At 37.6% G+C, this 18,713-nt stretch overlaps 1 protein-coding gene across 1 annotated transcript in view; it reads right to left on the reverse strand.

Annotated features, from left to right (window-relative positions):
* Positions 1-396: 396 nt before the first annotated feature.
* Positions 397-18,713, reverse strand: part of lrig3 (leucine-rich repeats and immunoglobulin-like domains 3) — a 62,233-nt gene continuing 43,916 nt past the window's right edge. Inside the window, exons 5-19 of the mRNA XM_043708660.2 lie at positions 17,753-17,896; positions 17,440-17,583; positions 16,891-17,034; positions 13,180-13,323; positions 11,736-11,816; positions 10,497-10,568; positions 9,862-9,933; positions 9,484-9,647; positions 8,937-9,257; positions 6,884-7,165; positions 6,002-6,451; positions 4,002-4,160; positions 3,307-3,453; positions 2,948-3,202; positions 397-1,135 (exon numbers count right to left, since the gene is read on the reverse strand). Of these exons, the coding sequence (XP_043564595.2) occupies positions 891-1,135; positions 2,948-3,202; positions 3,307-3,453; positions 4,002-4,160; positions 6,002-6,451; positions 6,884-7,165; positions 8,937-9,257; positions 9,484-9,647; positions 9,862-9,933; positions 10,497-10,568; positions 11,736-11,816; positions 13,180-13,323; positions 16,891-17,034; positions 17,440-17,583; positions 17,753-17,896 (2,824 nt within the window). The 3' untranslated portion in view covers positions 397-890. The remainder of the gene's footprint in view (positions 1,136-2,947; positions 3,203-3,306; positions 3,454-4,001; positions 4,161-6,001; positions 6,452-6,883; positions 7,166-8,936; positions 9,258-9,483; positions 9,648-9,861; positions 9,934-10,496; positions 10,569-11,735; positions 11,817-13,179; positions 13,324-16,890; positions 17,035-17,439; positions 17,584-17,752; positions 17,897-18,713) is intronic.

Here is an 18,713-nt window from a genome sequence, read left to right on the forward strand (position 1 = left end):
CGTTAATCTGAGCAATTACAACTTCCTGATGTACAAAAGGCTTGATCTTCACTTTTCATATTGATCATTACGGTTGCAGTATGCATATTTTTGATAGAGTTACGATGTGAATCAGAAATATGGGTGCCTAATGTTCTGACGACAAAATGTTTGAGGGGATAAAATACAATTCATGGAATAAGGAAATGTCTATACTGCCACATCTCCCTCACAAGACACAATGCAGTCCAACAATCATATTTATCTTCATAGGCTCAACATTTGCCAGTGCAAATCTCCCATGTCATTCGATCACTTTTGGCAGCTGCAATTTAGTTTAAAAGCATGATACGGGGTACAAAGATTACGTAGCAAGTAAATTTAAGTCTGAATATAAATATGTGCTCCTTCAAAAAGTATGGTTCAAAGCAAATGCCATTTTATTGTCAACTTAGATGTGCAAACAAGGCACTACAATTCTGACCCATAGTCAGAATTAGCACCACATAACTAACATGCTGTACCGCCAATAATAAATTCTAGCATACTAATGAAGTTCAATAAAAAAAGTATCCCTATTATACAAACATAGGTAAAATACTAGTTATTTACATAATTTACAGGTGAAAATTCATATCTCAGTAAAAAAGTATAAAATAATAAAAAATATAGCAAATTCGTCATACTTCAGAAGGGTAGTGTTCTCAAAACAAAAGCATACATCACTAACATTTCCTCTTGGTCCATCCATCATCAGTTTATGCCGATTTACAACCTGTTCATGATACAACTATTTCCTAAATGAAAGAATTGTTTTTTTTTTCCGCAGAACTGCAGCAACACAGCTTTATGAGGTAGTTTGTTCAAGTCTTTCTTTGGTACAATAAATTTCAGTGTAGTAGTTCATGTGTCTACGTATTAACTCTGTAAGGCTGAAATACTGGAGTCCTGCATTTATCAACATTGCGTTCATAAGTACTATTGTGTTGCCCAGTGACAGAAACTGGAGGATTGTCTGATTGTTCTTCAGCCTCAGAATCACTGTGGAGTAAGGCTCGAGGATTGTGATGAAGTGTTAATGATGGAGATACAGCTGGCTGGGTACAATCAGAATAGGAATCTTGGAGTGTTCTCCACAGAGGTTTCCCAAATGTCCCTGAAAACAGATGTAATAGAAGCATTTTATCTTCCAAGGTAATTTTGCAAATTTTCAATCTGCTTGTCTACACAATAAGAGTTTTGAAAGTATCATTTTGAAAAAAGAAAGAATCTGCTGTTACTGACGTTGAGATTAAAAACTCAAGCAACAAACATATGCCACTGCAAAATTATCAGAAGGATAGCACAAAATATCAAGTATGGAGCATGCAAGATGGAGAATAAAGAGACATGGTAAGTGGGTGGGAAAGTGGTGTCACAGCCACCAATATCTTGAAGTGCAGGTTCTAGAGACCAAATAGTCTACTTCTGCTTCTACGTCTTTTTTTCTTTGTACAAACAGAAATACAAATGGATGGCAAATTTGAAAAGGTCTGTGTGCAGTATTTAACAAATCTATTAACTACGCCATTTGAAAAGTTTAGCAAAAGCTTTTGCTGGTCCTGTATTACTCTATTTTTGCTGCAGAGGGTAATATTTTTGTAACCTGAAAAATATTGAAGTCATTTTTGTTGTGACATTCTTATTGAAATGTCAAGGGCCACAGTAGATCCAAGTATGCTTGTTTTCCAAAGGAACATGTCAAACATGCAGTTTCTTTTAAATCTACTAAAGGATTTTAAGTTGGTGACATTTTAGCGTCTGGTCAAAGATAGAGCCACAACAGAAATGTCTTTCCATTCATATCCAGTGAAACAGAAGGTATTTGTAAATGTTCAATCTTGAACAAAAGCTGAATTAGGAAAACCCACTGAGCCACAAAGGTCATGCACACCTATTTTCACTTCAAAAAACTGGATAGAAACAAAGGAAACATGGAAAATAGGTGCAGGTGCAGGCCATTCGACCCTTCCAGCCTGCACCAGTATTCAATATACTCATGGCTGATCATGCAATTTCAATATCCCATTCTCGCTTTCTCTCCATACCCCTTGATCCCTTTAGCCGCAAGGGCCATGTCCAGCTCCTGCCAACATATCTAATGAAATGGCCATAAATAGCTTTCTGTGGTAGGGAATTCCATAGTGAAGAAATTCTTCCTCATCTCGGTCCTGAATGGCTTACTCCTTATTCTTAGACTATGACTGTTAGTTCTGGACTTCCTTAACATCGGCAACAGTCTTCCCACATCTAACCTATCCAGTCCCATCAGGATTAGATTAGATTCCCTACAGTGTGGAAACAGGACCTTCGACCCAACAAGTCCACACTAGCCTTCCGAAGAGTAAGCCAGCCAAGACCTATTTCCCTCTGACAAATGCACTTTACACTATGGGCAATTTAGCATGGCCAATTTACCTGACCTGCACATCTCTGGACTGTGGGAGGAAACCCGAGCACCTGGAGGAAACCCACGCAGACATGGGGAGAACGTACAAACTCCACACAGTCGCCCGAGGCTGTAATCAAACCTGGGTTCCTGGCGCTGTGAGACAGCAGTGCTAACTACTGAGCCACAGTGCTGCCCTTATATGTTATATACTTCTATGAAAGATCCCCCTAATTTTTCTAAATTCCAGGAAGCACAAACCCAGTTGATCCAGCCTTTCATCATATGTCAGTCTTGCCATCCTGGGAATCAGTCTGGGACAAAATACCAATGTTGTTTTAAAAATGCAAGTGCTTGTGCTTTAATTGTCATACCAAATAAATACTACTTTAAATGTCACATCACTATTTTAATATCATTTACTCATAGCTAAATTGACATTTAAAAATAAATACTGCAACATTAGGATTTGGTAACAAGACAGGCATACAATCTGGTCTTAATCCTTCCATTATATCACTGAGTGAACAAAATACATACCACCATACATGGTTGCTGGTAATTTTTCTGAATTTCTGCTTGAACCTGGAATGCCAATAGGAGTTCCTTTGTGCAGGGTTTGCACAGAATTGAACAAGTTTGAACTTGGGATCTGTACCATTATCTTTGCGATGGCTTGATCAAAGGGATCTTCTGGAGGCACTTGGGAATATTGACAATATTCCTTTTTCTTTGAATTTATGCTGGAGTCATCATATGCATTGGCACAAGCCACTACCTGATCAGAGTTTCCATCTGGTTGAAATAACAAATAGTTACAGTGAGATGTTTTAACATGGCCAATGCCTCTGCATCTGCAGTGTTCTAGTTTTGTATTAAAGCACCTTGTTTGCATTTACCGTGTTGATTGATTCCTTCCAGCCGTTCTGATTCATACACAGTTCCTCCCATGTACACTGAGCCTGCTTGATCTGGGTCATGAAAAACTAGTGGGTCAGCCATGCCTTCAAGATCGGTGTCGCTTCCATTGTCAATATGACAAAGATCTTAAAAGAAAGCACATTTTTAAATTAGCTGATCTATACAAAATTGGTTTTACGTTTTTTTCTAAAAATCTTCAACAAAACCAAAGGAAGCTACTCAAGTGGTTTTCAGAGAAACATCTCAAATTCTTTCCTGCCTCTTGTTAGTAAGCCATTTGGGAGGGGCAGTAGTAATGTTTTCTCAGCTTCCCTCCATTAGACAGTCAACATACAAAGGAAACTTAATTCTGCTTTAACTGTCTGTTATTCTCCCTCTCCATGCTCCATCACTGCCTTTCTACTCATTCCCCCTCCCTCCCAACTGCTGTTAAAAAATCATCACTGGACTTGAAATGTTAACTTTGCTCTATCTCCAGAGATGCTATCAGACCTGCCCAGTGTATCTAGAAATTTCTGTTTCTTAATTTTGTTTTAGCAGTTTTGCTTGCAAGCTGGACTGGTGAGTATAAAGATTTTCAACACATGCCTTAAATGACTTAATGCAAACGAAGGCAGGCAAACTACTGTGGAACATTGAGAATTTCTCCATGCCAATGAGCTTGAACGCTTACCATCACTTCCTCTATGCTGAAGTAAATATCCATTCATTGAGGAAGTCATAAGTTGATGGTGACTTCCAGCTTCTGATCGCCCATAGCCTTCCTGATGATCTGATAGGGTTCCCTGGGATGACAAGTAACTTGGGATGTCTGCAGGCAAGTTTGTCTCATCTGTAAAACAAGTATCATAGTTTTAAATGACACTATTCCCCAGTTTAATAATTAAAATAATTTATTTTAAAAAGCTGCAAAGTAAGATTCCTTAAAATCACTTCAGTTCCTTTCAGGATAAAAAATATTTTGGTTCTATGTATACATGTCAAATGTTACTGTCAGTTCTTGAACACAGCAAAAGTAGTGCTTAGTATTTTTAGAAGTTATTTCTAAGTAACACTACTGATGTTTCATGTACTATGGTCTTATACTCTTGTACATACTTATTGCCATGTAATGTTTTGAATTTGAGATACACAAGACAGACAGACTACAGTAGCATGTAACTCATCCATTAAGGAAATTGAAGTAGCACCTAGTGAAGTTCTAGGAATCAGTCCATGAATGCTGAATATGATGCAGTACTCAGCTCTGCAGACCAATATGTCATATTTGCAGCTGTGTTTAGTTAAGCTAATCGCAGACAGCCACGATGGATCCCAAACAACTGGCCTCAAGTTCTCCGCTGGTCAAGCAAGAGTTTTTGTTTCTGAATTCTATTCCAAGAATCCTGCTAGAGGATGTTAGGGACAGTGGAAGGCAGGATCAGGAACTGTAATTCTCCTTTCGATCAAACAATTTATAAAAGCCTGACCTCAGAACAGAAATAAAGGAGTCCAAGTACTGGCTTTATATCAATCAGGATGACATCCAGTGATGGTGCAATATTATTTAGATATATATCTTTGATGATTAAAGGTTATTTAGTTATTTCAGATTGTCAAGATAGTCAAAAATGGTTTGCAAATACAGGCAGTCACTAGGCCACAAACAGGTCCCATTCTGGAGTCTGTTCCCAAGTCAATTTGTTGGCAGGCCAGAACACAATACAGGACAATGTAAACGAGCCATTCAGAAGTATAGGAGTTACCCGTATATCATGTTTTTAAAAGTTACATCCAACTATGGGATTGCTTTCCTAACTACAAGCATTTGTAAAATTTAGATGTCAATATTGTAAAGTACTCTTTTAACCCAAGTTTTTTTCCACATTGGATTGCTATTAAATACAGAAGCAGATAACTAAAGAGTTTTGCTTTGACCACAGAGCTGTTAGAAGGGAATAAATGCTGAAAATTTGTACCTCCAATGCTTTCAAAATGTTGCAGTATATCATAACACAAAATTATGAATACAGGTGCAAGTGTTGAGTTAATTACCTTGGGAGCATTCATTACTTTTAAAGAGTGGGTAGGTTGCAGGAACAGGTTAACTAAGAAAAACAACAGAAGGCCTGAGAGGGGGAAAAATCCAACTCCCATGATGGCATTATATATTAACCTATAAATAGCTGAGCTGCACATGTTAGGAACATTTCAGACCCAATTCCCAAAACATACTGATATACATGATCTCACTGGCAGCATGAGTCAGAATGCTACAACTGTTTCTCCAATGCTTGCATGAGAGGGTAGAAAAAAGAATGAGAACCATCATCAAGGATTCTCTCAGATGGTTAGCCAGAGGCCTGACAAGTATACAGTCCAGTGAAATAAGGAGAGGATTGATCGTTACTGTAGTTGAATAGCCTGCCAATATCTACAGGTTAAGGTTCAATCACAAACTACAGCCCCATTCCTTGAGCAATCGGTACTCGGAATTATACCCAGCAAATTGTTAATGCAAATCAATCAATCAGGAAAGTTGAGGAAGAGAGGAGAGAAAGTGAGAAACTTCCAATTACAAATGCACATTTTTTAATTACTAATTCGGTAAAACAATAGGGAAAGAAAAACAGAAGGTAAAACCTCTGTGCTGTTGCTGTTAAATAATCGTGAGCTAACATAGCATGTCCTCACCTGTGTTTGTTACACTGCAGTCCTCACTCTTCCGTCTTGTATGGTAAATAATAACCACCCAGACTAAAGAAGTGCCAACCACACAGCAGACTACTGCAATGATTACAATTCCAATTGTAGACCATCCATCCTCTTCGAATGGTGCAGCACTCTGTGTTGAATCACAGTTTGGTATAGGAATTACATTCAGACGTATGTGGCCTCGCTCAGTGCCAAGAGTATTTGACATTTCACAAGTGTACTTTCCAGCATCTTCCAGGTTGGAGTCTACAAGAATCAGAAGCTGATTTCCAGCAGCAAAGAAGTGTCGTTCAGTTACTGTTAACGGGCTGTCATCTTTGGTCCAGTTTAACCTTGGAGGAGGACTTCCAGCAGCTATGCACTGTAGAACTGCAGTCTCACCTTTTGCTACTGTTTTATCAACAAGAGGGCGCACGAATGAAGGCGTTTCTGGTTTAAAAGAACATAACTATATAAGAAATAAAAATCTGGTATCATTTAGAAAAGCAAGAATAATGCACTGGATAAATGCTGAAGATCACAGAAGCTGCAAACGATGAAATATTGACTCAACGGATGCAAATAGCTCTTCTATAACACAATGGTTGCGTTCTTGTGCAACCCCATGTTAAAGAAAAATTACGTTTTAGAAACAGCGCTTAAAGTGTTGGTGCTGTAATCGTATTATAGTCAACACGTTTTTTAAAAGTTCTCACTTTAGATACAGTGCCCCCAATTTGGCAATTGCATTATAGTGAATTCGCATTAATGTTATAATAGAACGACTTGTATTTAGAAAATTTTCCCTGCTCTATATTCCATTATGAAGGCTACACATTTCTAAAGAAGTTTCATATCTGTTGAATGATAAGATTGACTCACCAAGTACAGTGAGTGTTGCATTGGTTGAAATGGCTCCAGCACTATTTTGAGCTGTGCAACTATAGATTCCAATGTCTTCTATCTTCACATCTACAATAAAAAATACATCGTCCTCTGGCATAACATGCATCCTTCTCTCTCGTGCAGCAGGGAAATCAGTGCCACCATCCTTCTGCCAGGCTATCTGTGGTGTTGGGTGACCAATCGCAGCACATTCTAAACGGGCCATCGCTCCTGCCCGAATAGTAAGATCTGTTGGTGATTTTGTAAATGATGGTAGCACTGCAAAACAAAATAAAATAAAAATTAAGAAAGATATCATACATGTATCAAACGGACATCTCAATTCTGAGGACAACTGTGACTTTACTTGCATCTCAACCAGTGAACTAACAGAAAATGTTAGAAATATACCACCTCAGTAGGAGCAAAGACAGGTGATGCTTCAGGTGTATATGCATTGATGGAACAGATGAAATGTCACTATCTAATCATTTCTCCTTACACATGACCTGTTAGAAATGCACTGCAGGCCAGTCATATTTGAGAAGACGGGTAGTTAAGTTTTATCTGTTCTGTTGAAAGGTACACAATGTACTGTAACTTACCTTCTAGTTGTTCCCTTTCGTTGCTGTGTATTTTCTGAGTTTCAAATTTCACTAGTTCACTTGTAATTAAGATGGGAGCATCACTGATTTTCAGCTTTCATTTTTATATTGTCTGCTTTTATTTCAGAATCCAGCATTTATTTTTGTATGGGAACGAATGAAAAGCTCTCACATTTTTTCCATCCTTTCATTCTACTATGCTATGTTAATTGCTGATATTTTTTTCACGAACATGGATTGTAGTTTTTGACATGCAGGTGGTGAGATAATAAGAAATAAACTGTGAGTAATGCCAGTTTCTCTCTCAGGTTAACAAATGGGTAGAACCCAGCACATGTTTCTATAGTAGATTTAATAAACAAGAAGTTTCATCCATACCATTTTAATGACAGCAAGAGAGTATGGAATGTGCAAAACAAATAAAAATCAAAATTAACAGCAGGAAATCACATCAATATAAACTAGGATACAGGATTACATTACTGCTGCAAAGCGATTAGAAGTTATGAAGTTATGGTATTGCTAGAAGACATGCAAACGCACAGTAAATACTATTATTTCCTTACTTTCCAATGTGTTCATGCTTGGGTGTATAATCATAGCAGAACAATGAAAGACTTAATTAAATAAAGAGCAAAGAAAGGGGAAAAACTGATTGGAGAATGCTGCTCCAACAGCACAATTTGTCAAATCACATACTTTTAAAAAGCACAAGTACAAATGATAGTTACCTCACAGGACGATTGGAAGGGATGGGGAGGAGAACAGATACAAGACAGATATTGCAATATACAAGAATACAAATAAGAGTTTTTAAAACCTCATTGGAGAAAGAGAAGTGGTTCAGCAATGCAATTAATGACGAGGGCGTTACTTGTCCGAGATGACATTTGTAGTATTCTTGTAAACAGACTCTCATTAGAGTCAGAAGGCTGTGGATTTGAAGGCCCAGTCCAAGCCTTCAGCACACAATCCCATTCACACCCTAGTTCCACAAACACTATAAGGTCGCAAGTCTTACCAGACCACAGAGCTGTGCCCTCATTAGAAAGACCACTTTTGATGGTTTAACATGAGGGTCACCACACCTCAGGAAAGTAAGAAGTTGAGCAGGAATATCTTTCATGGTGACTTCAGTCAGCATGGGAATACTCAGTAATTAATGACTAAACGGTAAAGAAAGAAAATGTCTGGTACTTGATCTGTTTGAGAAATCCAAACAAATATAACTGCTTTATCTGTATAAGACAATTCACATACAATTAATTACTGAAGCATGAGAAATGCTTCAAGTGCTTAAGAGGAGTCATAAAGAACACTTCCATACTAGCTTTTGGGCACAATTAAATTCCTGGATGGAAAGCTTTGAATTCAATACATTTAAAATAGTGAATATACCAAATTTAACTTTCAGTATTTGGTCAGTGAAAATTGTTGATACATACTGTTCACTGTTAGCTTGGCTTTGTTGGAGTATGATGAACCAAAATGGTTGGAAATGACACACTGGTATTTTCCTTCACTACTGAAATTCACATGTCGAAGGCGTAAGATGGTAGTATATTCCATGACTTCACCTCCTTGCGACCGGAGATGTGCGTAGTTTTCAATCTCGCCATTATGAAGCACTTCATTATCCTTCTTCCAGGCAAAAGTCATTGGTGAATCACTGCTGCTCGCTGCTGAGCAGATGAAACTGACATTGGAATCTTTTACGGCTGCTTGAGTTTCAGGCTGTTCAATAATCTCAGGTTTGGGGAAGTCATCTGCGAGGAATCATATTTCAATTAAATTTAAAATAAGCAAAACAGAATACCCACTGTAACTGTCAAAATATCTACATGTGCTAATTCCAATATGGACAGATGCTTTGTGTAAAATTCTGAATTAATAAGATATTTGAGAATTATTCACATTAACCATATGCTTACCAATTTTACTCAAGAGATTTAAAAAACTTTAATTTGCATTTTTAAAAAGTGTATCACATACCACATACAAAGTCTTCTGGTTTGGTGGCAAATATACTTTTTCCTTTCAGCCACTGGGGATGAGCACAACTTGCATTAATGAATGGTTGAAATCCATTATCTGTCACCCATTGGTGCAACCATTTTAGCTGGCAATCACAAAGAAGGCTTGTAGTGTTCAAGTACCTAAGAGAAATAGATGTTAAATATAACATAGGTACAGTAAGTTCACAGAAGAAAACAAGATCAGAAGCTATGGCTTGGAACTAAACAACCTGAATAAGACTTTAGATATTACACTGCAATTATATAAAATCTTTGCACTTCGTATACCAAAGATAGGTTTAAATTTAGTTGCAGCCCTTCAGATCATGTAACAGTTGCATCATGTCACACTTACAATTCGTGAAGCTTCTTCATTTGAGAAAAGGTATTGCTTTGGACAGACATAATTGCATTATTGCTCAGATCACTGCAAAAGAAGGAACGAAGGCAAAATGAAAGATGCATGAATGAAATAATACACCGACTATTAACATTTCTTTTACACAACCTTCAATATTGCATTCCATTGTACTGATCCAACTTTGTCAAATTTAAAATGTTGAATTAAGGGTGACTGCTCAAAGGACGAGCAAACTTTGATTTGGAGGTGCCCGTGTTGGACTGGGGCGTACAACATTAAAAATCACACAACACCAGGTTATAGTCCAATAGGTTTATTTGGAAGCACTAGCTCACCAGCGCTCCGAAAGCTAGTGCTTCCAAATAAACCTGTTGGACTATAACCTGGTGTTGTGTGATGTTTAACTTTAAAGATTACAAACTGTCACTTAATAATCAACTTGTGATAAGAAAAATCAAATTAAAATCCACAGGTTTGCTTTAGATAATCTTCTCTACATCTATACACTACAATCAATACACACTTAGTATAAAAAGTAATTATTTACCACTTTACCAACTAGTGCACGTTAATGATTTAACTGGTTGCAGCACTGAGTACCATTGGTGCTAGAATTACAGGATACTTACAGGTATTCAAGTGCATCCAGGCCAGAAAATGCTTTTCTTGTGATTGATCGAATTCGGTTTCCTTGTAGCCCCCTAGAAAACAAGCATTTAATTTTAATTGTAGGGAAACTGAAACATTCACATTTGAACAAAGTCAGCAGTATTAGTAGAGAAGGGAAGTGTTTGGTACAAAGACATGGATCAAGCTCCATTACACAAAAATTGTATTTCTATTTTTAAATATCTGCAAACAGATCATTTGAAAAATACTCATTGCAACACCATTCTGCTAACTTAATTGAAAATGTTCAATTTTGGAACTAAGATCTCCAGCTACATTGAAATTCACAAACAAGAAAACCCAATTTTAGCTTTGTTTGCTCGGTATCCTGTAATATGCATAAAACAAGGCAAACAGGCCTGGCTCGAAATTTATTATCAAACACTAGCTTTTCAAAATGAAGCCTATGGTGCTACACTTCCAAATACATTCCCAATTGCTTCAATCAAAGCATATAGATTAAACAGCAAGAAAACAGACCATTCAGTCCAACTAGTTTATGCTGATCATAATTTCAAACTAAACAAGTCCCACTGCCTGTGCTTGGCCCATATCCCTCCAAACATTTGTTATTCATGCACTTCTCCAAATGTCTTTTAAACATTGCATCTGTACCCGTATCCACCACCTCCTATGGAAGTTCATTCCACACATGAACCATTCCATGTGTAAAATATTGTCCATGTCTTTTTTAAACCTTTCTCTTCTCACCTTAAAAGTATGTCCCCTGGTCTTGAAATCAACCACCAAACGGAAAAGACACCTGCCATTCACCTCATCCATACCTCTAATGATTTTTATGCACGCCTTTAAGGTCACCCTTCAACTTCCTATGCTCCAGTGAGAGAAGTCCCAGTCTATGCAGCCTCTCCTTAACTCAAACCCTCCAGCTGTTAGCAATATCAGGAAAGATCTGCTCATGATATATATAGTAGTTTTGGATATTTTGTTCACATCATACATCCAGGTACACTGAATAAATAATTGTATATTTGCTTTCCTCACCAGAGACTTAATGCCCTGAGTATTTTCCATATCACTGTTTCAATGAAGGCTAAGTAAATTGTTTCAACACTTAGAAGTTTCCTCTTCTCTATCTCTACCCCTAAATTCAGGTCACATGCAAAAACCATTAAACTGACACCATTTCAGTTGCTTAGCAATCACAAACAAGCATTACAAGCAAAATAAACACTTACAATTTCTTAAGTTTGCTCAATTCAGAGAAAGCCCCATTCATATCCTCAATAGTCCATGAGATTTCATTGTTTCTCAGGTCTCTAGTTGGGTGGATTAAGAAAAGGAATTAAATAATAGAAAAACAAACATTTTCTAAAACACAGAACAGATGGGACATCTGATTTGTGAAAGCTAGCTATGTAAAAATTATTTGAGCAAAGATATGTTTCTGTCGCTAAGGATTGAACTTCAAAAACAATTACAACTGTACAAATGGTCTGTTGGCGGAAATTTCTTTGAACCATTTCTATTACCGAATGGACTTTACAATAAAAACCCTCGATGTTTGCCTTTGAGTAGTAATTCTGTTGACCTGTGCAGTTTCCTAATCGAGGTGAAATGTATTCACAAGCACTCAATAGTTGGAAGCAACCAGCTTTCTAAAATGCTGCACGATCTGTTGAATATTTAGAGCACTTTTTTGCTTCAATTTACTTCCTAAGGAATGTTTTGCTATGCCTACCAGAATCCTGTTCACCCTGACAATGGGTCGTGCCTTTTGAGGAACAGATACATTGGTGATGACAAAGTCAATTGGGTTTTACTCCTTGAGCTTCTCGCAGCACTTGCTGCAGATCCAGCATGGTAAATATGCCTTTTGACACAGTAGTGTTACAACTGACCAAACTGATACCCTTGACAGTATATGTTTATAGTTCCCAACTGGATTTCAGTCTATGGCCTTACTGCCTGCAATACTTCTTCCAATGGTAATCAGTAGGTTCCCTTACTGGTCTTTCACCTGATGCCATGAAATGTCATGGGGTCCATAGTCCATGTCAAAGACTCCCACTGCATCGTGCAAAGTCATTTCCTTAGGTGGGTGTATCCAGTCAGTGGGCCAGGATACATCCAGATATGATGACAGAGGAATATGGGACATTAACTACAATGTATGATTTAGTAAATATAACCAGATCAATGCTTAATCCATGCTAAAGAGCAGTCTGACAATTTCAATACCAGGGACAGATCAAGAAATAGAACCATGTGTCAGATATGCAAAAGAAAGATGACTGAGGATAAATGTATTGGGACTCCAGAGGCATTATGTTATGTGTGTGAGAAGTGAAGCCATCAAAGTGAACTTTCTGTCATATCTGGCAAGTCCAGAATGGAACCAGGTGAATGCAGTCCAACTCAGCGGGATGACAGGGATAATATTGAGGTCAAATGCCTAAAGGGACAGACAGTTTAGGTAGGATGGACAAAGATAGTTTGTCACTGCCATAGTACACAGGATGTCCTGTGGCATTAACATCTGTTTCAGTATCATGACAGGATAGAAACTTGGCCAGAGCACAAACATGAAGAAAACAGACAGGCAAACTCAGACTGAAACGAATATCTGTGTTTCAACAAATAAATCACTAGTTTTTCAAAAAACAGAATCATAAAACTTACAGGCTATGCAAGCTGGAAAGTCCTCCAAAGGCACCATCAGCAATGTAGCTCACTTGATTGTTTCCGATATACAGCTGTCCAAGAAGGCTCAGGCCAACAAAGCTGGAATCTTCTAAACGTGTCAACTCATTGAACGAAACATCTCTGTCAATGGGGAAAAAATATATTTTACATTGCAAACAATAAAAATACAAGATTCAGCCTGGCTACATTTAAATGGCTTCAAATTCAATTTTCCAGTGATTCAACAAATTTACGTAGTGACCGGATGGGCCACACAAACCAGGAACATACCAATTTTAGTTGCCAGCCAGATCCAAATTATGCAAGCTCATACACTGTGGCAGCAACATCGAGACTATGATTAAGATTTGGAACCGGTACTCTTGCAAAGTCCAAATTGGCTACTGTAGTTTACACATGAACATTTTCTGTCCTGAATATCCTGCTTTAGCCCTGCAACCACCCCTTTAATTTTACCTGAGCTACTTGTGTTAAAATTAGAGATTAGCTTTTTCTCACTCAAGCACATATACTTCTGGCCTTTTCTTCAGAATGCATCCAAACCAAAACTGTACAGTTACCAACTTTGGACAGACAATCTCCAACTGTAACACACCCTTTTTTGACTTATTTGACTTCCCAGAACCAGAGAGTCAACAGAATTCCTTCTTTCTTCACACTGAAGGCATAATGATCCAAAAGGGTTTCATCTAAACAGAGAAATTCTTCTCCTCCCCTCCTATTAGTAATACATTTTTCTCAGTCAACATAAAAGGTCATTAAAATCTCCTAACATTACTGCTCTATTTTTGCTACATCTTTGAAACTTGTTGACAAAAGATTCCTCTCTTACACTATGAAAATAAAACTCCCAGAAATGTAATAACACCCCCTCAGTTTCTCAACTAAGGCCAAACAATGACAAACTGTGGAATGTTCTCAGGAGACGGCTTGGAAAAAACATGAGAGAGAAAAATGGACAAAAATTATTTTAAAAGTTTAGGTAGCCCAGGAGATATCTAGCAGAACCTGATTTAAAGAAATGAAGTGTACTTAATTTTGTTAATATCACTGCAACCACAATATCCAAGCTGTTTTGCACTGTAGTGGTTCAAAAGTGGGCCAGAAAGTGAATAGGAGGTTTCAAGGACCAGTATTCTATATTGCTCCATCAGAGACCTACCAATCTAATTCATTCCTGCTTAGAAGATGGTGTCTATATCAATCATCTAATTAAGATCCAGCTTCTGACATTATACTGCGAAATCAATACTCTGCAGCACAGCAGCAAATCTGTACACTCAGCTTTACCAGCTCTTGGAAATGCTCCTGGAAATGTGCATGGTTTTAAAATAACAAATGATGTCTCGGCAGAGGTGACAAGAAATGAACTAAGTATTAACATGGATTAAGATTATTGGAAATGTAGCAAGGGGCCTGATGAGCAAAAGACATATTCTTGAATGGAACTGCTGCAATGATTTTCACTCAAGAGACAGTCTCTAGTTAAACCAAAGCAACTTATTAGGTTATGTACATGGGGCTGGATTTTACATTTCTCAGCAGTATGAGGAAGGTAGAACAGAAATTGAGTCATCATCATGCTACCGCTTTTCCTGATCATTGAATCAAGCATTAGTTGGTCAATTCGGGGCCGTCCAGCCAAATAAAGATGAAAAGGAAACTCTGCCCATTTGGGAGTCTTGCCTACTGTGTCAGTCATCAGAAGGTTTACGCTGCAAATAGGAAGAAGTTGGTCATGGTTTCAAATTTAACCCCAGCCCCAATCTCAGAATCCACCTTTATTCTGTAATCAAGACTCAAAATTATTTTTAAAAATAATAAACAAACATACAGATGCTGCCAGCCGGAGCAGAATCTATCATTCAGTCATAATCCCAGTGGCAGAGCTCTTTTACTGCTTGGGTACCCCCTGGTTTAAGCTGCCATAAAACACACACTTGCTTTCAAGGCTAAAAGCCTGGAATATGCAGGGGGAAACAAAAAGAAAATTTCAGATGATGGGTCATTAGCAAGCTCAATAGTTTAAGTATTAGCAGTTTCAGAGTGGAAGATAGGACTCCGATTTCTTTGCTCACATTCTGTAATTTGGGAGACTGTCACGAGGCAGTTTTATTGCTCACCTTTGAAATCCAGCCCAAACGCACAAGTATGTTGCAACTTAGCAAATTCTCCTCAAACTAAGCTACTATTGGACAAGCAACTCAATATTTGCTAGTTAACGGTTCTTGTTGAAATGACTGTTTGAAAGTGACAACTCCAATACAGAGGAACCTCAGTTATCCGAATATCGGAATATCCGGCAAGATCACAATGTCCCGATGCTCGACTAAACTATGCTACCTTGCATTCCATTATCCAAACGAAGTAATCCCCGCCAGTGTCCCTCGGATAACTGAGGTTTCTCTGTATTGCAGAAGTGAGCACCATGTCCAATTACCGTTCAGCACTCTCATTTCTGCAGGTCAGGACGTGGTCAGGACGGCAAAAGGGTTACTTGGGCTGCTGAAACTCATAGGACACTGCCAGTAAGATAGTGAGGGTAACCCCCTGGAATTTAAAGGAATCTCTCACAAGAGGTTCAAATTACTTGCCAATCAATCATCTTTCACAGTAGCACTGGTTCCCCAAACCTCAATCCCTTTAAACACAGCATCCACACTGGAATACAGAGATTACTGTCATGACACTAAACCAAAAAGTATCCATCGTTAAATAACTAATTTTTAAACACTGAAAGAAGTTTACTTAATTTAAAAACGGTTTTCTACATTTCATTATCACACCACTGGGAGACCTCAAAATCAATTCCAAAAGATTCTTCACTTCCCATTTATATGGGTGGCCACTTTTGCTATTTAGATGACTACATCAACCAACTGAACACAGCAAACTTTGTTTTAACCAGCACCTTATGTCAGTCTCGATAAACCAGCAAGAATTATATACCTCAAATTCTGGAAGTTTACTGTATTTTTGCGACATCCACACTATGTCAGTCGAGGGTACAAACGAGAAGGCTCTCTGCTGTTAATTTTTATTTAAAGCAAAGTGGCATTCTTGTTTAAGTGATTTATGTTATAAATAAATATAACAATGATGCCTATACCCCCTGCATTATGTTTATGTTGCTTAGTGTGCGTTTTTACATCGATTATGTGAACCTCTTGATCAACTGGTACACTCTTGGTCCCATAGGTGCCGGTTAATAAAACGTTTGCTGTGTGAAAGTGACAATTGATTAATTAATTTGATTTTAATGGTGTTGATCGAGAGTGGAGTGTTGGCCATGAACTCAAAACTCCTGTTTTGTTTATTCTAATAATGCTGTTTGGGTTTTCCGTGAGGAGGCAGGACCTCACTAAGTGCAAGACACAATCTATTCCACAATTGGTTTATGTTCTTCAGCAGGATACCTGCTGCTTATTGCGTTTTACAAATTAAAGAATACTAAGTTAGTACAAATCCAATTTGTGTTCATAGCTGTAAAATTAAAAATAGACAAAAAAAGCATTATAAGCAAGTCACTTGTGTTTTGAAAATAAATCTTGCATCTTACCTCTCATAAGAAACACTACTTTGGTCATCTTAATTAAAAGAAACTTTATAAAAAATACACTCAAACATAAAGCTAACATTTTGGCTTGATTTCGGGACTGGAACTGGAATGGAATAAAAGCTACTCACAGTTCACTGAGTTTTTGGCAGAACTCCCAGGCATCTGGGTTGATCCTGTTGATGGCATTCTGGCTAAGGTTAAGTTGTTGCAACATGAGTAAGCCATACAACCATCCTTTCGTTACTTCTGTCAGATTGTTAAAATCTAATTGTCTGGGAAAAGAATTAACAAAAAAGTAATCTTGAATTATCCTGAAAAATAGGTTTTATTATTTACTTTACCTGTTTATTACACGGTTAAAAAGCTTGGCAAAGGCAATTTAAAAAGAAAGAGGCCATGTGGCTGGATTCTCTGGAATGAGAGTCAACTGCCAGAGCTGCGAGGCCAAAAAGGTAGAAAGCAGCTCATTTTACAAACAAGTTTTTACATATTTTGCTGAACCAAGTACTTTGTGTAAAAAAAAATTCTAGGTGAAGATTCAAATGAAGTAATTTCATAACATGCAAACATATGAATAAAAAGTCTTTTACAGCATCTAAGATTCGAAATGAATTCTATTTTGGCCTTATGAATCGTTCATATGAAAACCATACTAAGTAATTAAAAGCAGTTCTCACAAAGTCTCGATGTTACTCAGTCCCCAGAAAGCTCCATCCATGAGTTTACTAATGCCATTTCGTTGTAACTTCAGAGATTTCAAAGCACTAAGTCCTTGAAATGTAAGACCATCCACTTTTTTAATTTTATTGCGGCTAAGTTCCCTGCAACAACATAAAAACACAAGTCTGGAATGGCAAAGCAACAGATTTTTCCACTTTAAATATAAATGAATAACTAGTAAAGTGAACATTTAAACCCGAAATTCAGATAAAACACAACTTAAACTCGCAAGTGCTTTTTCAAATTTTGAAATGAAATAAATGAACTTACAACTGCTGAAGATGGGACAGCTTGAACATCTTTGAAGGAATAGCTGAAATTTTGTTCCGGTTTAGCTTTAGGATTTGTAGTGTGTTGGAAAGATTGTCAAAGCAACCAGGATCCAAAGAAGTTATTTTGTTATTGTTGATGTACCTAAACAATAATGCTCACAATTAGGAAATCTTATGTAATGCTACACCATCTGCAGAAGTGTCCAGCGAACAAATAAAGTTTAATTTCTCAGCAAGTCAGTAATATTGCCTCCAATCCCTGCCCAGAATCTTTAGAAGTACACAAAAGACATAACATTCATGAGATGCTCATCAGGAAAATCTTTGTTTCAATCCCTAGACTATTTTAGATTAACCAATTACTTCTCTGGTGACAGCCAGGCTACAAGAGCTGACCTGGATGCGTTATCAGCCAGTGGCTTCACCCCAAATTACCTCACATCAAGTGAGCCCGAGGAGAATGAGTAGCTTGAGCTCAGGTGCACCTACCCCAAATCAAATTGCTTGCCAACACTTGACTAACCTTGGACATGAAAAATTAACATTCAGACAAGGAAGCAAGCACTGTGAACGAGCACCTGAAACAAAGCCAGCATAAACTGCCCTCAAAAATGAAGAGAAAAATTTCAGTCATTTGGTTGTACAGAATTCTAGCATTGCTGAGACATTTTGTCCAAGTTTTTCTGTCCTTACAAAAGGCTCCTAATTTCTCCTTCATTGGTTTGAAGTCCATTTGTTCTAATTATACTTCTGAAGAAACTAGGGACTTTGATCCATATCAAATGTATAAAATAGATCCAAGAGACCACTGAGCTACTTATAATTGTTATCTCTAGTGCAATATAGGAAGAAACCTTGAGAGAACTCTTCCTAGGAAGATTTACTGCATTCAGTAGAATTTACATGGTGAAAGGCAGCCCTGTAAAATAAGATCCTATATTTTGAACAAGATTAGATTG

The sequence above is a fragment of the Chiloscyllium plagiosum genome, unplaced genomic scaffold (assembly GCF_037043375.1).
Source record: "Chiloscyllium plagiosum isolate Xiang-an unplaced genomic scaffold, Cpla_swu_hap1 HiC_scaffold_19, whole genome shotgun sequence".
NCBI lineage: Eukaryota > Metazoa > Chordata > Chondrichthyes > Orectolobiformes > Hemiscylliidae > Chiloscyllium > Chiloscyllium plagiosum.